This window comes from Physcomitrium patens, chromosome 19, assembly GCF_059467195.1.
Source record: "Physcomitrium patens ecotype Gransden chromosome 19, ASM5946719v1, whole genome shotgun sequence".
NCBI classification, from domain to species: domain Eukaryota; kingdom Viridiplantae; phylum Streptophyta; class Bryopsida; order Funariales; family Funariaceae; genus Physcomitrium; species Physcomitrium patens.
Genome location: NC_143428.1, coordinates 712,680 through 731,045, shown reverse-complemented (window position 1 = coordinate 731,045; position 18,366 = coordinate 712,680). Strand labels below are relative to the sequence as shown.

General features: G+C 40.3%; 4 protein-coding genes across 14 annotated transcripts; 2 read left to right on the top strand and 2 right to left on the bottom strand.

Moving 5' to 3' along the window:
* Positions 1 to 4,278: 4,278 nt before the first annotated feature.
* Positions 4,279 to 8,138, bottom strand: LOC112295963 (protein WHAT'S THIS FACTOR 1 homolog, chloroplastic). Of its 8 annotated transcripts, none has more exons than XM_024548010.3 (5): positions 7,303 to 8,138; positions 6,405 to 7,126; positions 6,013 to 6,245; positions 5,348 to 5,794; positions 4,279 to 4,940 (listed from the first exon to the last, which is right to left on the bottom strand). In XM_024548010.3, the coding sequence occupies exons 1-4, from the start codon at positions 7,419 to 7,421 to the stop codon at positions 5,492 to 5,494; spliced, it is 1,377 nt and encodes a 458-aa protein (XP_024403778.1). In that variant the 5' UTR covers positions 7,422 to 8,138; the 3' UTR covers positions 4,279 to 4,940; positions 5,348 to 5,491. The 8 variants fall into 8 exon arrangements, with proteins under 8 accessions (XP_024403778.1, XP_024403779.1, XP_024403777.1 ...); XM_024548011.3 differs by having other exon boundaries at positions 7,403 to 7,833; XM_024548009.3 differs by having other exon boundaries at positions 5,348 to 5,704; positions 6,405 to 8,013.
* A 378-nt stretch (positions 8,139 to 8,516) lies between these two features.
* LOC112295964 (uncharacterized) lies at positions 8,517 to 9,881 on the top strand. The gene is made up of 2 exons (XM_024548017.3): positions 8,517 to 8,792; positions 9,046 to 9,881. Exons 1-2 carry the CDS (start codon positions 8,704 to 8,706, stop codon positions 9,527 to 9,529), a joined length of 573 nt encoding a protein of 190 aa, XP_024403785.1. The 5' UTR covers positions 8,517 to 8,703; the 3' UTR covers positions 9,530 to 9,881.
* A 2,174-nt stretch (positions 9,882 to 12,055) lies between these two features.
* On the top strand, positions 12,056 to 13,627 carry LOC112296056 (uncharacterized). Of its 3 annotated transcripts, none has more exons than XM_073529062.2 (4): positions 12,056 to 12,171; positions 12,549 to 12,674; positions 12,912 to 13,065; positions 13,304 to 13,627. In XM_073529062.2, the coding sequence occupies exons 2-4, from the start codon at positions 12,559 to 12,561 to the stop codon at positions 13,427 to 13,429; spliced, it is 396 nt and encodes a 131-aa protein (XP_073385163.1). In that variant the 5' UTR covers positions 12,056 to 12,171; positions 12,549 to 12,558; the 3' UTR covers positions 13,430 to 13,627. The 3 variants fall into 3 exon arrangements, with proteins under 3 accessions (XP_073385163.1, XP_024403935.1, XP_073385162.1); XM_024548167.3 differs by lacking the exon at positions 12,056 to 12,171 and adding an exon at positions 12,187 to 12,298; XM_073529061.2 differs by lacking the exon at positions 12,056 to 12,171 and having other exon boundaries at positions 12,548 to 12,674.
* Positions 13,628 to 14,094: 467 nt separating this feature from the next.
* Positions 14,095 to 18,045, bottom strand: LOC112296055 (uncharacterized). Of its 2 annotated transcripts, none has more exons than XM_090244903.1 (9): positions 17,704 to 18,045; positions 17,295 to 17,358; positions 16,850 to 17,033; positions 16,521 to 16,681; positions 15,897 to 16,337; positions 15,365 to 15,712; positions 15,092 to 15,247; positions 14,805 to 14,901; positions 14,095 to 14,570 (listed from the first exon to the last, which is right to left on the bottom strand). In XM_090244903.1, the coding sequence occupies exons 1-8, from the start codon at positions 17,709 to 17,711 to the stop codon at positions 14,809 to 14,811; spliced, it is 1,455 nt and encodes a 484-aa protein (XP_090101029.1). In that variant the 5' UTR covers positions 17,712 to 18,045; the 3' UTR covers positions 14,095 to 14,570; positions 14,805 to 14,808. The 2 variants fall into 2 exon arrangements, with proteins under 2 accessions (XP_090101029.1, XP_090101030.1); XM_090244904.1 differs by having other exon boundaries at positions 16,850 to 17,030.
* Between the last annotated feature and the right edge of the window lie 321 nt (positions 18,046 to 18,366).

Below are 18,366 nucleotides of genomic sequence, written 5' to 3'. Positions count from 1 at the left end.
GATTGTTGGTGTTCATAGAACCATAGAGAGTTGTTGGCATAATTAGATGCTGACTAGTATTAAGAAAAAATAGTGAATGACCAATATTTACTTGAATACTATGATTATAAACAAACTCCAAAGGCATCAAGAACTCATCTTAATCATTATGATAAATCACCACAAATGTCCACATCATATCTTCTAGGGTCTGATTTGTACGCTTTATTTGTCTATTTATTAAGAGATGGAAGGTTGTAGATATGGCAAGTTGTGTACTTAATAGCTTAAACAAGGCTTGCCAAAAACTTTTTATGAGGCGTGGATCATGATCTAAAATAATGACATGAGATAATCCATAGTAACAAAAGATAATATCAAAGAAGAGTCGTGCAAGTGCTAGGACATTAATATCTAAGTATACCTTAGCCAAATGAAGTTGCTTCGAGAGTCAATCTACAAAGATAGCAACTGTGGTATGATTATGAAGTGCCTGCGGCAAACATGTAATGAGATCTATAGTCACATCCTTCCAACATGCCGTAGATAGCAAAATTAGCTGCAATAGTTCAAGAAATGCTGTGTTGCGTGCTTTATTACGTTGACATGATTCGCAAGAATATATAAAAGCTTAAGTATTACAATCCAAACTTACTCAAATCTCTGTCCTTGAGATCCGTTCTATAGTCTTTTCTCACCCCAAATGTCCAAATATTGGGATGTTATGTCCCTCTTTAAGTATGTACATTTATAATATAGCATTGTCAGGTATATAAATTTGATTTTAAAAATAGATTTAGCCATCTCTAAGACTATAATCTTAATGTTATATATCACCGTCTTTTAATCAATCATCTTAAAATAAGCATCTCTATACATAGCTTCCTTCCATTCTTCCTCTTTGGTTAGGTTTGAAATGACAATACTAATAGTAGCAACTTCTACCTTAACTCCCGATTTGTCTTCCAAGTCTAGTCTCCATGATAAGCTATCTGATACAATATATTGTCGCCTTTGGTTATACTTAAGTTTGATATAAAAAAGCTGCAATTGTTCTTTCCAACAATAATGTCGTGATTTCATATTTTTCATATACAAATTATATAGGAAGGATCAATGATTAGTCAGAATAACCATTAGCTCCCCTAACAAACAATATTGTTATAGCTTTGTGGCAAGTGTACTCACTAATTATTCTCAATCACATATAAAATAATTATGCTCTACCTTTTTGAGCTTGCATGATTAATATACAACAAATTGAAGGCCCTTACCAAAATCTTATTGAAGGACTGTTCTAATAGCAAAGTCAAAAGCATCAATGTCAAACATACAAGAAAGGTTGAGATCATATGGTTGCAATATTGGAGTAGTAATGAGTGTCTCCTTCAACAAATCAAAGGTGCTTTGCTATTTTAATTTCCCCTCAAATAGAGCATCCTTCACCAATAGGTTTGTTAATGAGGCGACAATGTGTGCAAATCGCCAAAAAAAATGGCAATAATATCCAACAAGGCCTAAAAATGAGCATACTTCAAAAGCATCCTTAGAGGTTAGCTAATCTTTTAGTACTTTCACCTTATCTTGTTCCATACGCGTATCTTTGAAGGACACCACATGCCTCAAAAAGGTGACTTTTGACTTTCAAAGTTCACATTTTGATTGCTTGTAATAGAAGTAACTATCTTATAGTTGACGTAGCACTTCTTATACGTGTTGCTTATATTCTTCAAAGATTTTACTATATAAAAGGATATTTTAAATGAAGATAATTACATACTTGTCCAAAAGGTCCTAAAACAATCTGTTCATGTGACTCATGAAAGAAGCCACAGCATTAGTAAGGCCAAAAGGTAAAACCAATCATTTGAAATATCCATAGCGCATACAAAATGTTGTCTTTTTTATATCCTTTCTTGCAATAAGTGTCTGCCCATAGACACTTCAAAGATCTAATTTACTAAAGATGGTCGTACCTTAAAATTAGTTAAGAAGATCAACTATACATAAAAGTAGATATGCATTGTTAATATTTTACTTATTAAAACCTCGATAGTCAATGCAAAGACAAAGTCTACCATCTTTCTTGGGTGTAAAGAATATAAGTGCTTTCCATAGTGATGAGTTTTCTTGAATGATGATTTTTTCCAAGAGTTCAACCAATGTCTTTCGCAATTCTTTAAGTTCTTTTGGTGTTAGGCAATAAATAGGTTGAATTGTTGGTTTGGCTCCAAGCAATAGTTCTATTAAAAAAGGGGCACATCAATCAAAAGATATGCTACTAGATAGGTTAATTGAGAAGACATCTTGATATTTTCATATGAATTGATTTGCTCATTTTACTCCTTTGGTTGTCTTTTCTACTATTAATGCAAAATTTAAAACCATCATATATATATATATATATATATATATATGTATGTATGTATGAATTGCTTATGCTATATTTGCTTCTTCATAAAGATTGCTCTTATGAGTAAGTCTTTGGTTGTACATTGTCTTTCTACTTCACTTAATGCAGAGGTGCAAAGAATCATCTTACATCTACTATCTTTAATCCTTGCTATGTAATCAACTTGCTTATTTTCCACCTCTATCCATGGCATTCTAAGGATAACATCATATCTTAGCTTTGTCACTTTAATTCTCCCTCTTAAGACATAAGTATCAATTAATTTGAAGGTTTCTTCTTCACATATCTCACTCAATACGTTCTCTTGGTCATCTACAACGTATATTGTTCCTCCCTTGATTGTCTTAGTTTTAATTCCAAGTTGGTTAGCAATTTTACTTGAGATGCAATTTTTTGTAGAGCCACAATCTACAAGCATTCAACATGATTGTCTTCTTAGTACTCCCATTAGATGCATTAGTCAACTTTTTTTATAATTGTCTGAAGCAATGCCATTTGTCTTTGAGAAAAAGTAGTTATTTTCAATACTAGCCCTTGATACTTTTACTAGGGAGCCTTGTTTTCCTACTCTATCTCATTATTGACTTGGTGGGTTTTGAAATTATAAACTCACTTTATTTTGCTAGTGCTTGAATTTGACGTTTTGCACAACTTCCAATCTAATGGCCTTATTCCTGACAATAAAAATATAATCCCTTTTGTACCAATATTTGTGGTCTTTGTGGTATCAATGATCCTTGTAAAGCATCAATCTCCATTGCCGTTGATTATTGTGCCATAACTATTAGATAGCAGCATAAGACTTTGTGCTATAAGTAATGCTCTATGATTATTGAAATCTATAGCATTGACTTTCTTTGCAATTCAAATTACATCTTTGAATGTTTGTGGATCTATTAGTTCTAGCTCTCACAAGATTTCAAATTTCAAACCTTGTAGAAATCAATCCATCATCTTTGCTTCCAAAACATTGTCAATTTGGAGACATAGGGATTTGAATCACAAGACATAATCTTCCACCAACCTAGATTGTGTAAGATTTATCAGCTGATTGCATGCTATCTTCTCTACATTAATGGGCAAAAATTGATTCCTAAACTCGATATCAAATTCCTTCCAATCACAAAATCCACTATAAGTTCCATAGCTTTGAAGTCAATGTTATCACTAAATGGCTATCGCATTTGTCAAATAACTAGATGAATAAATAATTTTTTAGTAGTATTTACCTTAGATAGTTAGAAATATTGTCGCATGTTAAAGATCCATTGATATACATCTTCTTGTCTTGAAGTTCTATAGTATGTAGTAAGCTTTCTCAATTTCAACCTAATAGATGTTGACTCTCCATACACAAGGCCTAATAAGACTTCTACTTGCCCTTGGAAGGTAAATATCTAATTTAAGAGGTGTTGTATTTGAGCTTCTATGAGAGATTGCTCCACCATATCTCTCATGCTTTAATTTCATTGTTGGACTCTACTATTATATCTTCTCATCTTCCAGTTCACTTTTTAAGAATAGTTTGTGGTAGCCTCAATATGATACCCACTTAGACCACAACAATTGACCTTGAATTAAATGATGACTTTTGACACACTACCAAAGAATAGTCTAATACTTATTTTGATATCAATGAAATAAAACTAATCTATTTCAAGTGTTCAAAATCCTTCTAATTCACATCAACATAAAACTTCATTATAAGATAAGATAAACTATATCAAAAGAAAAAAAACTAAACAACAAAAAACAATATAAACACAAAATTCAATACTAAGAAACCAAAGTAACAAAATAAAATAAAACAAAAAGATACAAAATCCAATTGTATTAAGAAAAAATATTTGATGCTATACTTAACCAGATGACTCAAAAGGCCCAAGTTAGTCTTATTCATACTTTATAAATCACCTTGAACTCTCTAAAATGTTCATATATGATAGATTCCAATTAAATAACCACCTTAAATTCTTATTAGAGGTTTCTACAATGGGCCCCATCTACACAACCTCCCTCAATTTTCTCTTGAAGGTTCTATAATAAATCCTATTTAGATAATAATCTTAAATTATTTTAAATATATACCAAGGTGGATCCTATCTAATCCACTAACCTAACCCTAATTATAGAAATTTCCAAAACTTCTCAAATATAGTTCAAAGTACCTATCCCTATATATTAACAATACAAATATCTTATCTACATACTGACCACACTTTGTATGCACACACTACTCTCTAGCACATGATCAATTATATGATCAATTATATGTGCAAGATTTGTATGTACTATATTCCATAACTCTCACGTCTTCCCTTCGTCATGTCAGCTGCATAACTGAGTTCGAAGCTACTTCACATGATAAAAAGAGCAAAAAAAGAGACATCGATTACTTCCATAATTTTTCACATTTTCACTATTCGTCGAGTAACCCCACTGTTAACAAGTCCACCATATTCATGACCAGAAATGCCCATTTGTTCGATTCCTCTACATGCCATTGATAGTCAGAACTATTTCATGGCTTCGGTAGTGGCTTCTAATTCTGCGAAGACATGACACATGAAAAGATTAAAGTCCAACACAAATGCAACGTGGTATTTGCATGTCTGTTCTAATTCTGCGAAGACATGACACATGAAAAGGTTAAAGTCCAACACAAATGCAACGTGGTATTTGCATGTCTGAACTTGCATAACAAACCCTGTAGCAAAGATAGCATCACACAAAGCATCTACTTATAAAATGGAATGAACGAGTTCATCAACAAATCTCAGAGACCATGCAAACACAACTGCATGATTAAAAGATTCACAAATTGATTTAAAAGCAGGCTTAGGACAAGACACTAAAAGTTTGAAAAGAATCCATGCCCAATAGTACAATAGATCACTAATGACCATTTTATTACTTGCGAAGTCTGAGGAGCTTTGGCCAGAAAGTGCTGCTTACAAGTTCCAAATTGTCTAAAACATGCCTTGGTGCAGATTCACATAGAGGTTCCTAGCTTCATCAGCAAACCAAATCAATTGGCCAATCTTTTGATAAGATTTTATGATGAGCGTGTCGGTCACACTAGTGCCATTTGATGTTTATTCACCAAGGATCCTTGGTCGTTGCAAAACCTTCGGCTGGAGCTGTGCGGGCCTGCGCAGGAGTACCCTTACCTTGAAAAGAACCTGGACTCTTTCTAGTGCTAGAAGCAACACAATCCACTCCCATGAGAGCTGCAAATTTCTCTTTAACCAGGACCAAGGGGTGCTTGTCAATTAGACAATATTCCTTACGCTGACCACGTATATGAATTTCCTGAAAAGCCCTTCTCAGAAACACAGTGTCACGAGAACCTTTTCTGGAAACGTAGAAGTGCTCAGGATGACGGATTAGCATACCATGTAACTGAGACAACAACAAAGGCATCTTCATCAGTGAACTTAGACAATTGCCTCGGTATTTACTGCTCTGCCACCTATAATTTTGCAGCAGACCTGTACCTAAAGTATGATATACAAGTCTCAGAGTTTACAACTTAATACTTGTCCTTGTCTTTGCATAGGGCATTGACATCATGTTTTGGCCAAGAGAACAAGGATTCACACGGAAATAAGACGACATACCTTTTTCGAAAATTTGAACTCGTTGCGGAAGTGTGTAAGCTGGTCCACTAATAGCCGCTTCTCTAAGGTGAGAGACAAAAGCTCTTGAACAAGAAGTACTGCGCGTTTCTCGAACAGAAAAGATCGAGGATGAAGATGGTTTGCATCCTGATACGGTGAGGGACAATCAACTTCGTCAAACTTTGAGAGTCGGGATCCTTTCGAACTGCTGGATTCCAAAATTTGAACAGAATCTGCAACATACTCTCAAAGTTCGACTGATGATAAGCTTTGTAGGTGTAAAAAAATTGTAGGGAACAGATATCAGAAAAATGGATTGAAGTTAATGCTCAAAATTGCGTAAGCAACACATCCAAATCGGCGGTACTTAAGGCAGGAAGCAAGACACTCACCACGTCCGGATTCTTTAGCTTTTAACTCAACTTCTGTAAAAGCCAGACGAGCGCTCCATCTAACGAGCTCCAGTTTAGGACCTTCAGAATCAAGAGTACATTTACTTCCTACAACGCGAAAATAGTTTGGATACTCATTCACAAAACTTTTCCTGAAATCATCAGGAAGACCTAAATCTCGCCCAAGGTGAGCAATTTTTGATAATAAGAGCGTCCTATCACTTGACATCATTAGAAGCTTCTGCAGCTTTATGACAACCTCGCTGCTCATTCCTTTTCGTACTTCCAATTCCTCTACAAAGGCAGCTTCTGCTTCTGGTGTAAACTGAAACCAAGGTAGATTTCCAAATCCCGCAGTCTCGTGAACTACAAAAACACCCGGGTAACGTTTTAAGAATGCGACAAGACGCCCATTTCCCTTGAACCCTAAATCTTCCTTGTTCTTGCCCAGGTCCAATATAGTCATGGATCGGCTCGGCTCAGCTCCTAGGAGGTCCTTGATACACAAAACAATCTTAAGAAGCTTATCTTTCTCGATAATGTCATCAAAGCAACGATCTTTCAAATGCTTAATACTTGAGCCAGTTCGACAGGTACGATCTAATGGCTGCTTCCTAACTTTGTTAGAAGCCTCTCCTGGGCGTCCTGCTCCAATTCCTTTGTCTAGGTCTCGTGCCCAGCAATTTGTATTCAATGATCTCCAACAGCGCCGCAAGCCTACTCTAAAAGATTCAACAACGCAGTCACCCCTGTAAGCGTCGGAATTACTATAATTCATACCGAATTGAGGAACCCACAACCTCAGAGTAGAAAATTGTCGTAAGAATTTCCTACGTGCACCATGTTCCAATTGCTCGTGAACAAAGACCTGAGCGTTCATAAAATGATGAACATTTACCTTGCCCTCTGTTGAAACACGCTCTCTTCGTGATCTGTGCAAGAAGAGGAAGAAAGCTTGAATGAACAAGTTGAACGGGGATTGCAGCAAAAGTGCAGACCTTGTGGGAGACAGGGCATCTGAAATCCCCTGTCCAATTGGCCGTGTCACATTTGGAGCACGCCTACAAAGCCAACCCAATGCCATAGGCGCTGCAGTTCACCCGTCCCTGGTATCACTCTGGCACCAAGTCCAGTCCGAGAACACGTTGGGCATATCTCACGCTCCGGCGTCACACACCATCAAAGCTCAAGAGGCAAGTGTGAGCAACTGAATGCAGCCAACCCAATTCATGAGAAGGAGGTCGGCATAGAGAGGAGATTTGAAGGATATGGACATCGTCCATGTGGACGTAGGGGATCTGGAAATATCCTGAAATGGACGTGGTGTGGAGTTAGTGAGTTGGAGTTAGTGAGATAGTTGCCACTAACTCCAACTCACTAATTCTGTCTCTCATATTCTCTCTCTGGATTCCTAAAAAGCTCTCTCACCAGCGATCCCTCAATATCTCATTTAGTATGTGTGTGTGTGAGAGTTGTGTGCCCGTCCCTCACACTCCCTCGCTCGTTTACTCACGCGGTGTCCGTGTGTGTGAGTGGCACTCCCTCACACTCCCCTCTTACCCGCTCTGTGTGTGCGTGCTGCTTCCTCACACGTCCTCGCTCACTTACTCACGCGGTGTCCGTGTGTGTGAGTGGCACTCCCTCACACTCCCCTCTTACCCGCTCTGTGTGTGCGTGCTGCTTCCTCACACGTCCTCGCTCACTTACTCACGCGGTGTCCGTGTGTGTGAGTGGCACTCCCTCACACTCCCCTCTTACCCACTCTGTGTGCGTGCTGCTTCCTCACACGTCCTCGCTCACTTACTCACGCGGTGTCTGTGTATGTGAGTGGCAGTCCCTCACACTCCCCTCTTACCCGCTCTGTGTGTGCGTGCTGCTTCCTCACACGTCCTCGCTCACTTACTGATGTGGTGTCCGTGTGTGTGAGTGGCACTCCCTCACACTCCCCTCTTACCCGCTCTGTGTGTGCGTGCTGCTTCCTACACGTCCTCGCTCACATACCCACGCGGTGTCTGTGTGTGTGTGTGGCACTCCCTCACACTCCCCTCTTACCCGCTCTTTGTGTGCTTGGTACTTCCTCACACGCCCTCGCTCACTTACTCACGCTGTCTGTGTGTGTGTGGCACTCCTTCACACTATCGCACTCGCTCTGTCTGTCTGTCTGTGTCACTTCCTCACACAAACACTCATTCTAGTCAAGCCTGGCTGCTAGACTACCATTGCCCCTCTTTGTGCTTTGGGTGGAACCTTGCTTGGGATCATCGGAACATCGCGCACAGCCCGCAGTGGGTGGCAAAGCATGGGGCTCATCAGCGGCATCATCGGGTTCTCGGTGCGCCTTTTCAGTGGCGTGATGCAGCTTCTCGGCGCAATCATTCACTTACTCTTGTAAACCTCTTTTCTTTCCTTTTTATCGATTCATGGTTACTATTAGGGTTTACTGTGATAGGATATCCTTTTTTCGATTCATGGCTACTATTAGGGTTTACTGTGATAGGGTTTCCTTTTTTCGATTCATGGCTACTATTAGGGTTTACTGTGATAGGGTTTCCTTTTTTCGATTCATGGCTACTATTAGGGTTTACTGTGATAGGGTCCAGGTTTGCAAGTTGACAGTTTGTGTGTGTGTGCGGATGTTCAGTATCAGCGATGGCGTTGATGGGACTACTTCTTCTCAATCTGTCGGCGAGGACGGAAACGACTCAAGTCAGCAGAGTACTTCGTCTGTCACTAGTTTCGAGACGCCCACAACAGAACTAAATGAGACCACAGCCAACTTTGGAGCCGGTGAGATCACCGTTCAGCCCTCCGACGGTTCTGGCAATTCGGAGATCCCACTTGTCCCTTTTGATGAGGAGGCGTCGGTAGAAGGGGGGGAGGTTGTCAGTGGAAGTGTTGAGGCGGATGCCATTGTGCAGCGAGGTGCTGATGAACATCCGGATGCTCTTCCGCAGCCAGACCTACAAGCAGTTGCTGCTGTTCTCCCGCAGCCAGCCCTGGCACCGGATGCTGTCGTTTTTGCAGATGTGGATGACGCACTTAGTAAAGTGAATCCTTCCCTGGCAGAATACCTCCGGAACATGGACTATTTTCCGGAACTGAAAAATGATGCAGTTAATGAGTAGCGACCATGACTATGTGGTGGTTGCACCAGTGGCCATGGTTGCAGTTTCACCAGGTGCTGTTGATCGTCTGCAGCCAGCCCTGGCACCAGTTGCTGTTGCTGATGCACTCGCGTTTAACCTATTTTGTACGGGGACTCCCACTCAGGCTGGATACTCCTGGTCATGAAGTCTTTTCCGAAGCTGGAAAATGATGTAGTTTTCCAGCGGCGACCATGACCAGACGGCTGCAATAGTAGCCATGATATCAATTGAAATGTCAGATCAGGTGGATTCCCAGTTGGCCATTGTGTTTGTAATGGATTTGGATGAAGCATACATCAACAGGCAAGGAATATACCTAGATTTCTTCTGAGCTTTGTTGTGGGTTATGGTGACAATTGAATAGTCGAACATTGTGACTGTAATGTTTCATATTGTGTGTGTAACTTATTGCCTGTGAACGAAGAGTTGGGTGTTTCTGAAATGATGAACATTTGCTTCGCACTCTGTTGCAACAAACTTCCCTCCTGATCCGTTCAAGAAAAGCAGAACATCCTGCATGACTTGAGTTAAATGAGGAAAAGCACCAGTGCAGACATTGTGGCAGACAAGGTATCTGCTACATTCTGTCTAACTGACCCTGTTACATTTAGAGCGCACTCAAAACCTTCCAATGGACATGTTATGGATGAAGAGCAGTAAAAAGTGGGTAACAAATAAGGTAACGCTTGAAGCGGAGAACGAAGTAGACACACCATTACAACTTCCCCTGCACATGTTGCGTCTGGAGCACGCCTACGAAGGACCGAATGGCATGGGCGCGGCAATTCTCTCGTCTCACAATTACCTTCGTCATCGACCTCTGCAATAAAGTACACATACAGCGATGATTGGGAACTGGCCATAACAAAGCCAGCACAGTTAACAATGGGTTCAAAACCAAGGCGATGCCTCCAGAAACAAAATGAAAATCTTATGAATGAGATGGTCGACGGCGTGTCGCCGTATGAACACTTCCCGCCCCAAGCATGTCGCTCTACTTCAAACAGATCAAAACAGAGGGTGGGGCTTCAACGAGATCGTGTTTCGGCATTTCATGGAAGAAGTGAAGCCCAGGTCTGTGATAGAGATAGCAAGTCTCCTCGGTACTTCATCGCTCCATCGCCAAGGAATTAAGGCTCCATACCAACATTGTTGGCATCGATGATTTCCGTGGGTGGCGCGGCTTCCGGGGAGGTGAGTTCGCCGACATCAAGAAGCGGCATGGAAACTTGTTGCTCTTGAATCAATTCTTCCAGACTGTATTCATTGAATGTCGGTAAAAGATTTTTATTTTTGTTGGTACTGTTGAAATGTCAGATTGAAAATTCACTAAAAACAAAATTCAAAATTGTAAAATTTTTCCTAATTTCATCCTATCGCCTCCTTAAATTTGATCATTTTTATAAGGTTAAAATCGAATTGGTAAAGTTAAAATTAAAAACTATATAATTCATTCAAACATATGTACTTATAATTGAGATGTTATCGGATGTAGGGCCAATGTTATTGCAATTATTATTACAAAAGATATGCTTTAAGTGCATAGGAAGTTTTACAGCAACATTTATTTGAAAAAGGGATCGAAAAAGTGCACATATATATTTTTTACATGAAAATAGAAGAATTAATATTTGTCATTTATTTTAGATATATATATTTTTAAAATAGAATCAAGCTACAAATAATTAGCAAACATATATAAATATAAATATATATTGGGGAATGATATAGAGATTTAAATATTTACTAAAATGACCCGATCCATCTTAACTATCGTTGCATCCTTACAACCCCTATCTTTATTCCTAGGTCTCTTCATTCCCAATTTTTGCTAACGGGGGCCACAGTTGGGAACAAGGGAAGAAAATGGGAATGTGGTTTAAAGGGTACAATGATGGTTTAAACTTGTGGGTCGATTTAGTAACAATTCGGGTCGCTTTATCTTTTCTCTCTCTCTCTCTCTCGATATATATATATATATATACACAACAATTTCCCACAAACACAAACTTCGGGCAAGGGCAATAAACATTCACAACATGCAAACCCCATACTGTCTGTCTTTCTGAGATTTATAACTTTTAATGTGTGAAGGGAGCAAAGGACAGTCCAGAGATGAAGGGGAAGAATATGGGGGGCCAAAAAAGAACAGGAGCATAAGAGATTAGGGGTGCGTAATTCATGAAGCAAACACAAAGAAGCCTGCCCGCACTAGAAAAGGGCAGGCCCCCCTTAATTTATGAGCCTCCTCCTCCCCCCCCCCTCCCCCAACTTCGACAGGGTGGGCATTTCTTATGCCGGAGAGGAGAACATGTTACTCATCAGAACAGGCGTCGTCGCCAGCAACCCCAAGATTCCGGGGAGAACTGTCCACCAGGGGCAGCGGAAAGAAGGCCACGTGGGCGCCGTGGAGGGCCCCGGTCACCAAGGGGGCCTAGAGGCGCGACACCTGCCCCGCCAAGTGGAGCTCTCTTTGCTGGGCCAAGCTTTCCTGGCTGCCGTCGTTGATCCTCCCCCTTTCCTTCCCTCCCCCCTCCAACTGGATGCTTTGCTTTGCCGCTGCATGTACATACATGTACACACACACACATATATATATATATATATATATCCTACCTTAGGTATCCCTCCCACTTTTCACTCCACTTATCGCTTTCTTCTTCTTCTTCTTGTTCCTGCTTTTCCTTGACTTTCTTTGCTTCTTCTCCTCCTTCCTTAGATTTTCATTCTTCCTCTCGTATCCCTAGGGTGCGTGTTTTTATTTTCTGTCTAAGTTGTGCATATTTTTACGCTGCCAGTGAGCGGCGTATCTGTGATCCAATTTGAGGGGTTTTCTGAGAGGATTTGCATGGAGAGTATGTTCTTGTTAGTTTTATCTATAGTTGGTGTGGTATCTGTTTGATGCAACGAGGTCGAGGGAGTCGTGATCCTAGACATGGAGGTTTAGGAAATTAGTTTGTTGCGGAAGAACCAAACTTGACATGACTTGGGGCTGCAGGTAAGGGAAAATGGGTGGTGCTCAACTAGCTTATGTTATCGTCTACGTCCAGGATGTGAACAAGGCTGCTGACTTCTACAGCAAGGCCTTTGGTCTTCAAATTCGACCCCAGAACAAGACTAACTCGTAAGTAGAATCTGGCCTGAACCTTTGACAGGGTAATTTGAATATTGATTCAAGGCGGAGTTTATTTAACTCCTTATTGATTTAATTTTTTCTTTAGAGGACAGTGTATGGCAACCTTCAAGATGTCTTAGTCCCCGTTTCATGTGAAGTCAGTACTCTCAGGTTTTAACGCTCTATTCTGAGTTTGCACCATCTTAAAAATCGTTGATAATGCTGTCTACTGTCATTTGCACCCAGATGGGTTGAAATGGAAACTGGAACCACGACATTAGCATTCACTCCTGCGAAGCAACGCGAGGCTCAACTGATCGGAGGTGTGTCTTCTTCGGATGAAGGTCATCACAATGTGGAGATTTGCCTAGATTTCCCGGACGTGGAAAGAGCATACAAGGTGCACTTAAAAGCTGTATTTTGTGACTTACACACATCCGTGTTTACAATATTTTGTCATAACATTATAAGATGACCGCATTCAAACGGCTACAGAAAACAAATTCCGAAGTAACTGATAAATTGTCTTATCTAAGGTTATTCATTTTTATTTTAGGAAAGTAAGTTTGAACCAAGCATACTGTTGATGGAGAGTTCTATAACTGGGTTTCTTCTGACGAATAACTGTGAAAATGCAGCATGCGATAGATCAAGGAGCATCACCTGTGGCTGGGCCCGAGGACAAGGTCTGGCAGCAGAAAGTATGCTACGTGAAGGATATTAATGGGAACGTCGTCCGTTTAGGTTCCTTTGTTGCCAAGTAGAGTTCAGATTACGACAAGCGTTGAGCAATCCTTAAACAAGAGAACTCCATCAGCAGAGCAACTTCCTTCGTGTGAACTTGAGCATATTAATGTACAGAAGATGGAACTTCTGGTGAACCTACCGGGGTACCTTGTTATGTCTGTACAAATCAGTTTGGACATAAACAGTTTGAACGTGAAGAGTTTCCTTCTGATTTATATGTGCATGTCTATCCTTGCAAAAGATGTATCAGATTGAGCTGTTAATATGGCCTTGTAAATTTGTTTCATTGAAATGTTAGGTTTTTATGTGATTTGTGTTCCTCTGCCACCGGAGAGTTGTGGTTACAAGTTAACCACATTCGTGCTCACTACGTTGCATACAGTTGTAATGCTTAGATTCAGCTTGCATGAATTGATTAAGCATTGAAAACCACACCTGGGGAACCAAATATCACCCTTTGACAAGATCAAAATAATTACACAACATTTTCAGACAACTATAACCATTCCATCAATGTCACACCCATACAAACCGAAATCTAAACTAAATAAACTGTACCAAATTAATTTCTGCGTCGTAAACCTAAACATTTCTAGTAAGTTACGAGTAGAGAAGAACTATGTCAACAATAATTCGCTTCTCATGCGATTACTCTTCCAACCTTCTTGTTTCTGCAACAGAATGATCAGACTTAAACGTTCCAACTCTTATATACAAAAATTTATCAAAAATTCCAAGGGGATCGGACCTCATGTTTGTAAACATCTAACTACTTTCAATTTCCAAACCATTTCTGATATACCGCACTTGCACTATTCCCACAAAAAATAATCGCCTCAACAACCAAAAGCTACACGCGGTAAGACCCATTCCAACTACCAGCAAAACCCTCTTCTGCAATAAATATTGAATATTTTAGCAATATTTACTATCTATATCTATATTGTGATTAAATAACAAGTCAACTACGTTGGTGGTTTTCTAGGTTGCTTTTCAATACGTAAAGCGTGTTCAACAAAAATCTCACTGGTGAAATCTAAATAAACAGCACGCGTGCAGCACAAACCCCTTGTAGATCTGATGGCCTGGCATGGCACTGAGGACAGGTTGAGTTGGATAGATCCCTCCATGATACACATCCCTTCGCCAGACAACTACCTGAGATAATAAAAAGAAAAAAGAGAACCATTGAAAGTTAATCGATAGACAATACATTTAACAAATGTATAAATTAGGTTGTAAATATGCAGAAGCTGAGTCACTATGCAAAAAAGAAAGACAAAAAAGGATTCATGTTAACCAATCGACCTACACGATTTAAATAGTAAAACTTATCAACCGTATCAACTACAAAGTCCTCCAGGATATTATCAAGATGCGAATGAGCCTCACCTGTTTAAGTGGTCGATTGGCTGTCAGTATTATCAAGACCAACAATAGGGTGTTTGCCCAGCCAATCCCTGACTTCCTGCGATGTTACAACGGGGTACTGCATCCAAGCCAAGACCTCAGAAAGTAAGAGTGGGAAATAACGGCATTTACAACATCAAGTCAGTTATTCGGCAACACAAAACAAAAGAATAATTGAATGCAACGAAATAAAATAAAACAAAGAATAATTGAATGCCGTAGCCTTAAGACGTAATTGAAGGTTACCACTACGGAAGCGATATACTAACCTCCAACATGTCTGGAGGAGTGTCCAGCACGAGAGTATCCAATGCAGGATCAACACCATTTCGGTCTCCTTCAACACCTCTGAAAGGTTCGTCCTCCACGCTGCAACCAACATCGTACGAAAGGCTTCGGAAGTTGAAGTCCTCGTATTCCGCATCCTGCATGTTACATCCACAGACAAATGAATGGAAAATGGCATAAAAAGTCTCCGTTCAGCAGCCAGAGTTGCATGCAACGCATCAAAATGCATCATCAAATTAAATGTCACTACAAACCTCCGCTAAGGGGTCACCGTTGAGATGTTCGTCACAGAGTAGACTCATGACAGAGGGGTCCTCATTCTTTGTTGCTTCCACAGAATGATCAAGACCCCAAGACTCATGCTCCTCATTTAGGTTGACCGCTTGAAAGGACTGGTCTTCTCCTTCGGAGAACAGTTGCCCAGAAAGTCCTGCATTGATGTGTTTTGTTTGATTGCCATCATACATAGCAGCTCCCAATGTTCCCAGCGCTACGTCTCCAAGCTCGTACACTACATAACCAGTAGCTTCTAGGTTCATGTCCACACCAATGTCCTCACCAACACCCTCCTTGTCGTTACATTGATCCATGTGACTCTGAACCTGTGCATTTCAAGTTGCTTTTTAAGTTCTTAAAAGCATCATTATTAGACAGGAAATCAACAGCGAAAGGGAACGATAAAAGTAGAACCCAGAAACCTGCAAATGTGCTCTAGAGAGCAGTTACAATTACAATTTTTTAGTTTAATAACAATATAGAATAGAATAGTCAAAGCACAGTACTTACGAAAAACACCTTCTGCTTGGACTGAGTGGCAAGAAGCTGAGGATCAAAAATTTCGGATCTCGACTCGGTTGGCTCAGCATAGAGCTGCTTTGCAGTGCGTGACGGTGGGCACGATCTCGGGGTCAATGGGGGCCGTCCTCTTGTCACCACTGAAACAGATGGTGAATCGCCAGACAATCCAGGCGCCTGGAATCCTATGTCACTTTCTGACGGTTCACCCTCTACATCATCCACAGCTGAAGCCTCCGTTCTACGACTAGGACAGCTTCGAGGTGCTTTTTGAAAGAAAACTTTGCACACAACAAGCTCTCCATCCGTTTCTTCTTCGTTAGAACCCAAATGGTATTGGTGCATCACCCAGTTGGTCTTCATGTTCTTTGATTTCTTACCCGTAGCTCTGTACAAAACCATGATCTTCTTGTGTCCCAAAACCTTTCCACCCTGAAGAAGAATTAGACATGGTTCAAGACTTATTAGCTCGTAATAACCATGCACACAAATATAACCACAGTTGACACTTAAAACTCAGCATGCTCATTTCACATGTCTAGTATCAGTCAATACCATTCCTAATTTCTAGATCCAAATCCATACAGAAGAACTAGTGAATGACAAGAAGTAAACCTGAGACACAGGTCGAGTTTTGCCTGTTTTGTGCCAACGAACATCGGCACCACCGTCTGGAATATCGTCAGTCTGGATTTTTCGCCTCTTACGTGTACCAGTGGTGTATGCCATAGAAGGTCGATGAAAATAATGACAGCTGCTCCCGTCTTTCTTGACCCCTGATTACACGAGAAGGGTATATTTAGAAAGGCTTCACGACATCATCAAAACTCGACCTTAATGTTAATCCTTAATGCTAAAGATCAGGACTGGAATAAAAACCGTAAACAGAGTTGGCAATTGTCCTGCAATTGGAGGGAGGAAAACACATCACAGCACATCCACACCTGGCAAATTCTCAGGATGAGTCCGACAAATTCCATCTTCCTCCTCTAGCGTATGTATGAATTCGTCAAGCAAAGGATGAGGCTTTTTCGAGCCGCGACCAATTTTAGCTGCTAAATGGTCCAGCAACTCTTCGTCACTAGGGTCAAATCGCACTCCCGCTGGCAAACTATCCAACTTCGCCTGCTATGACAACTTGCACTATAAAACATCACACGAATACTCACAGCAAGATACTTTGCATGCATTAACTTAATTGTTGTCATTTGGCCACCTAAATTGAATTGCTCAGAAAATTTATTTCTTTGAAAAGAAAAAAGGAACTATGTACGCTATGCATGTCATAAATCTTACTCATTACAGAAACTGAAGAGAACACATTCCAAGGATTTTCAAAAAACAGTTTTTGATGCATGTGAGATGGCAAATGATTCATAGGATGCATACATGAGCGGCCGCATTGTAATCGCAGCACGACTTAGATTGACAGAGTGCCCTTTTGCCTGTCACCCTGTTCAACAAACAGATTCAGGACAAGTGAAGGCAGGTGTTAGAATACATGTAAATATAATCAAGGAAAAGGAACGATGTGTTCGGTAGACTACCTCAGTTTGCTTCGCCCGACCACAAATGAGTACCACAAAAATAGTCTGAAGACGATTATAGCGACGAATTAAAGTATCATGCCTAAAACTCTTCAATAATTTTAAAAAGATGATTCGAACTGCAGTGAACAGAAAAATGAGTATGACATGTAAGAAAAGATTAATATTCAACTCCGCCTCTCCCATTGTTAACAATATCCGACACTTCTTGTGTACTAAACCCTAATCACGAATAAGATTATAAATCATACCTGTCCATCCTTCAATGGATAATGTCCACTTCAACAAAAGGATCAAAATCCTTTTCCCGAATCCTGGAACTGTTCTACCAGTTGCTCTGTTGAGAAGTCTGCAATGCCCAAGCCAATCCTCTCCCTACGTGAATGATGAAGGGGTGGTGGTACTCGTTGATGTGAAGCTAAACGATTTATAAGATAGTATATTTTTGCTTTTTCTTTTCTATTTTAAAAAATCCAATTTGCTCCAAGAAGAGTGTGAGCTGAGCAGATGGTGAAAAGGAGGTGATAGCGAATCTGAAAGGAATCTTGGTCTAAACGGCGACTTTGAGAGGGGGCGAAGGAGTGTATATACAGTCAGGGGCTGTAAGAAGTGTTCTAACGCAAGAACATATGGTCAGTCGTGTGCAGAGCTTCGTCTCTACCGATCAGGTGACTACGTCGAAATACAACAATAAGAGCACAAAATACACAAAAAACACTGAACAAAGCTTACAACGAACAGCACCGACTAATATGCTCCAATTCGTGAAAGAAGCCTCGGAGAGAAGGGTGTTTCTCACATATACTCATAAAAACTCAGAATGGGGAGGCCTCCGAAAATATCGCTCAACTGTTCACAATTTTAGTGCCATTACACTCAACGGCTCCAAAAAGCAGCAGAAACTCAAGTCTGAG

Coding starts and splice junctions, on each gene's coding strand:
- LOC112295963 (XM_090244844.1), bottom strand. CDS start 7,488: ATGGCATTGGGTTGGCTTTGTAGGCGTGCTCCAAATGTGACACGGCCA. Junction 6,246..6,404: donor AGCTAAAGAATCCGGACGTG/GTGAGTGTCTTG, acceptor AGTATGTTGCAG/ATTCTGTTCAAATTTTGGAA. Junction 5,795..6,012: donor AGTTCAAATTTTCGAAAAAG/GTATGTCGTCTT, acceptor TTGTTGTCTCAG/TTACATGGTATGCTAATCCG.
- LOC112295964 (XM_024548017.3), top strand. CDS start 8,704: ATGGGGCTCATCAGCGGCATCATCGGGTTCTCGGTGCGCCTTTTCAGT. Junction 8,793..9,045: donor GCAATCATTCACTTACTCTT/GTAAACCTCTTT, acceptor GCGGATGTTCAG/TATCAGCGATGGCGTTGATG.
- LOC112296056 (XM_073529062.2), top strand. CDS start 12,559: ATGGGTGGTGCTCAACTAGCTTATGTTATCGTCTACGTCCAGGATGTG. Junction 12,675..12,911: donor CCCCAGAACAAGACTAACTC/GTAAGTAGAATC, acceptor ATTTGCACCCAG/ATGGGTTGAAATGGAAACTG. Junction 13,066..13,303: donor ACGTGGAAAGAGCATACAAG/GTGCACTTAAAA, acceptor GTGAAAATGCAG/CATGCGATAGATCAAGGAGC.
- LOC112296055 (XM_090244903.1), bottom strand. Junction 17,034..17,294: donor ATTACAATGCGGCCGCTCAT/GTATGCATCCTA, acceptor AAGTTGTCATAG/CAGGCGAAGTTGGATAGTTT. Junction 15,713..15,896: donor CCAAGCAGAAGGTGTTTTTC/GTAAGTACTGTG, acceptor TGAAATGCACAG/GTTCAGAGTCACATGGATCA.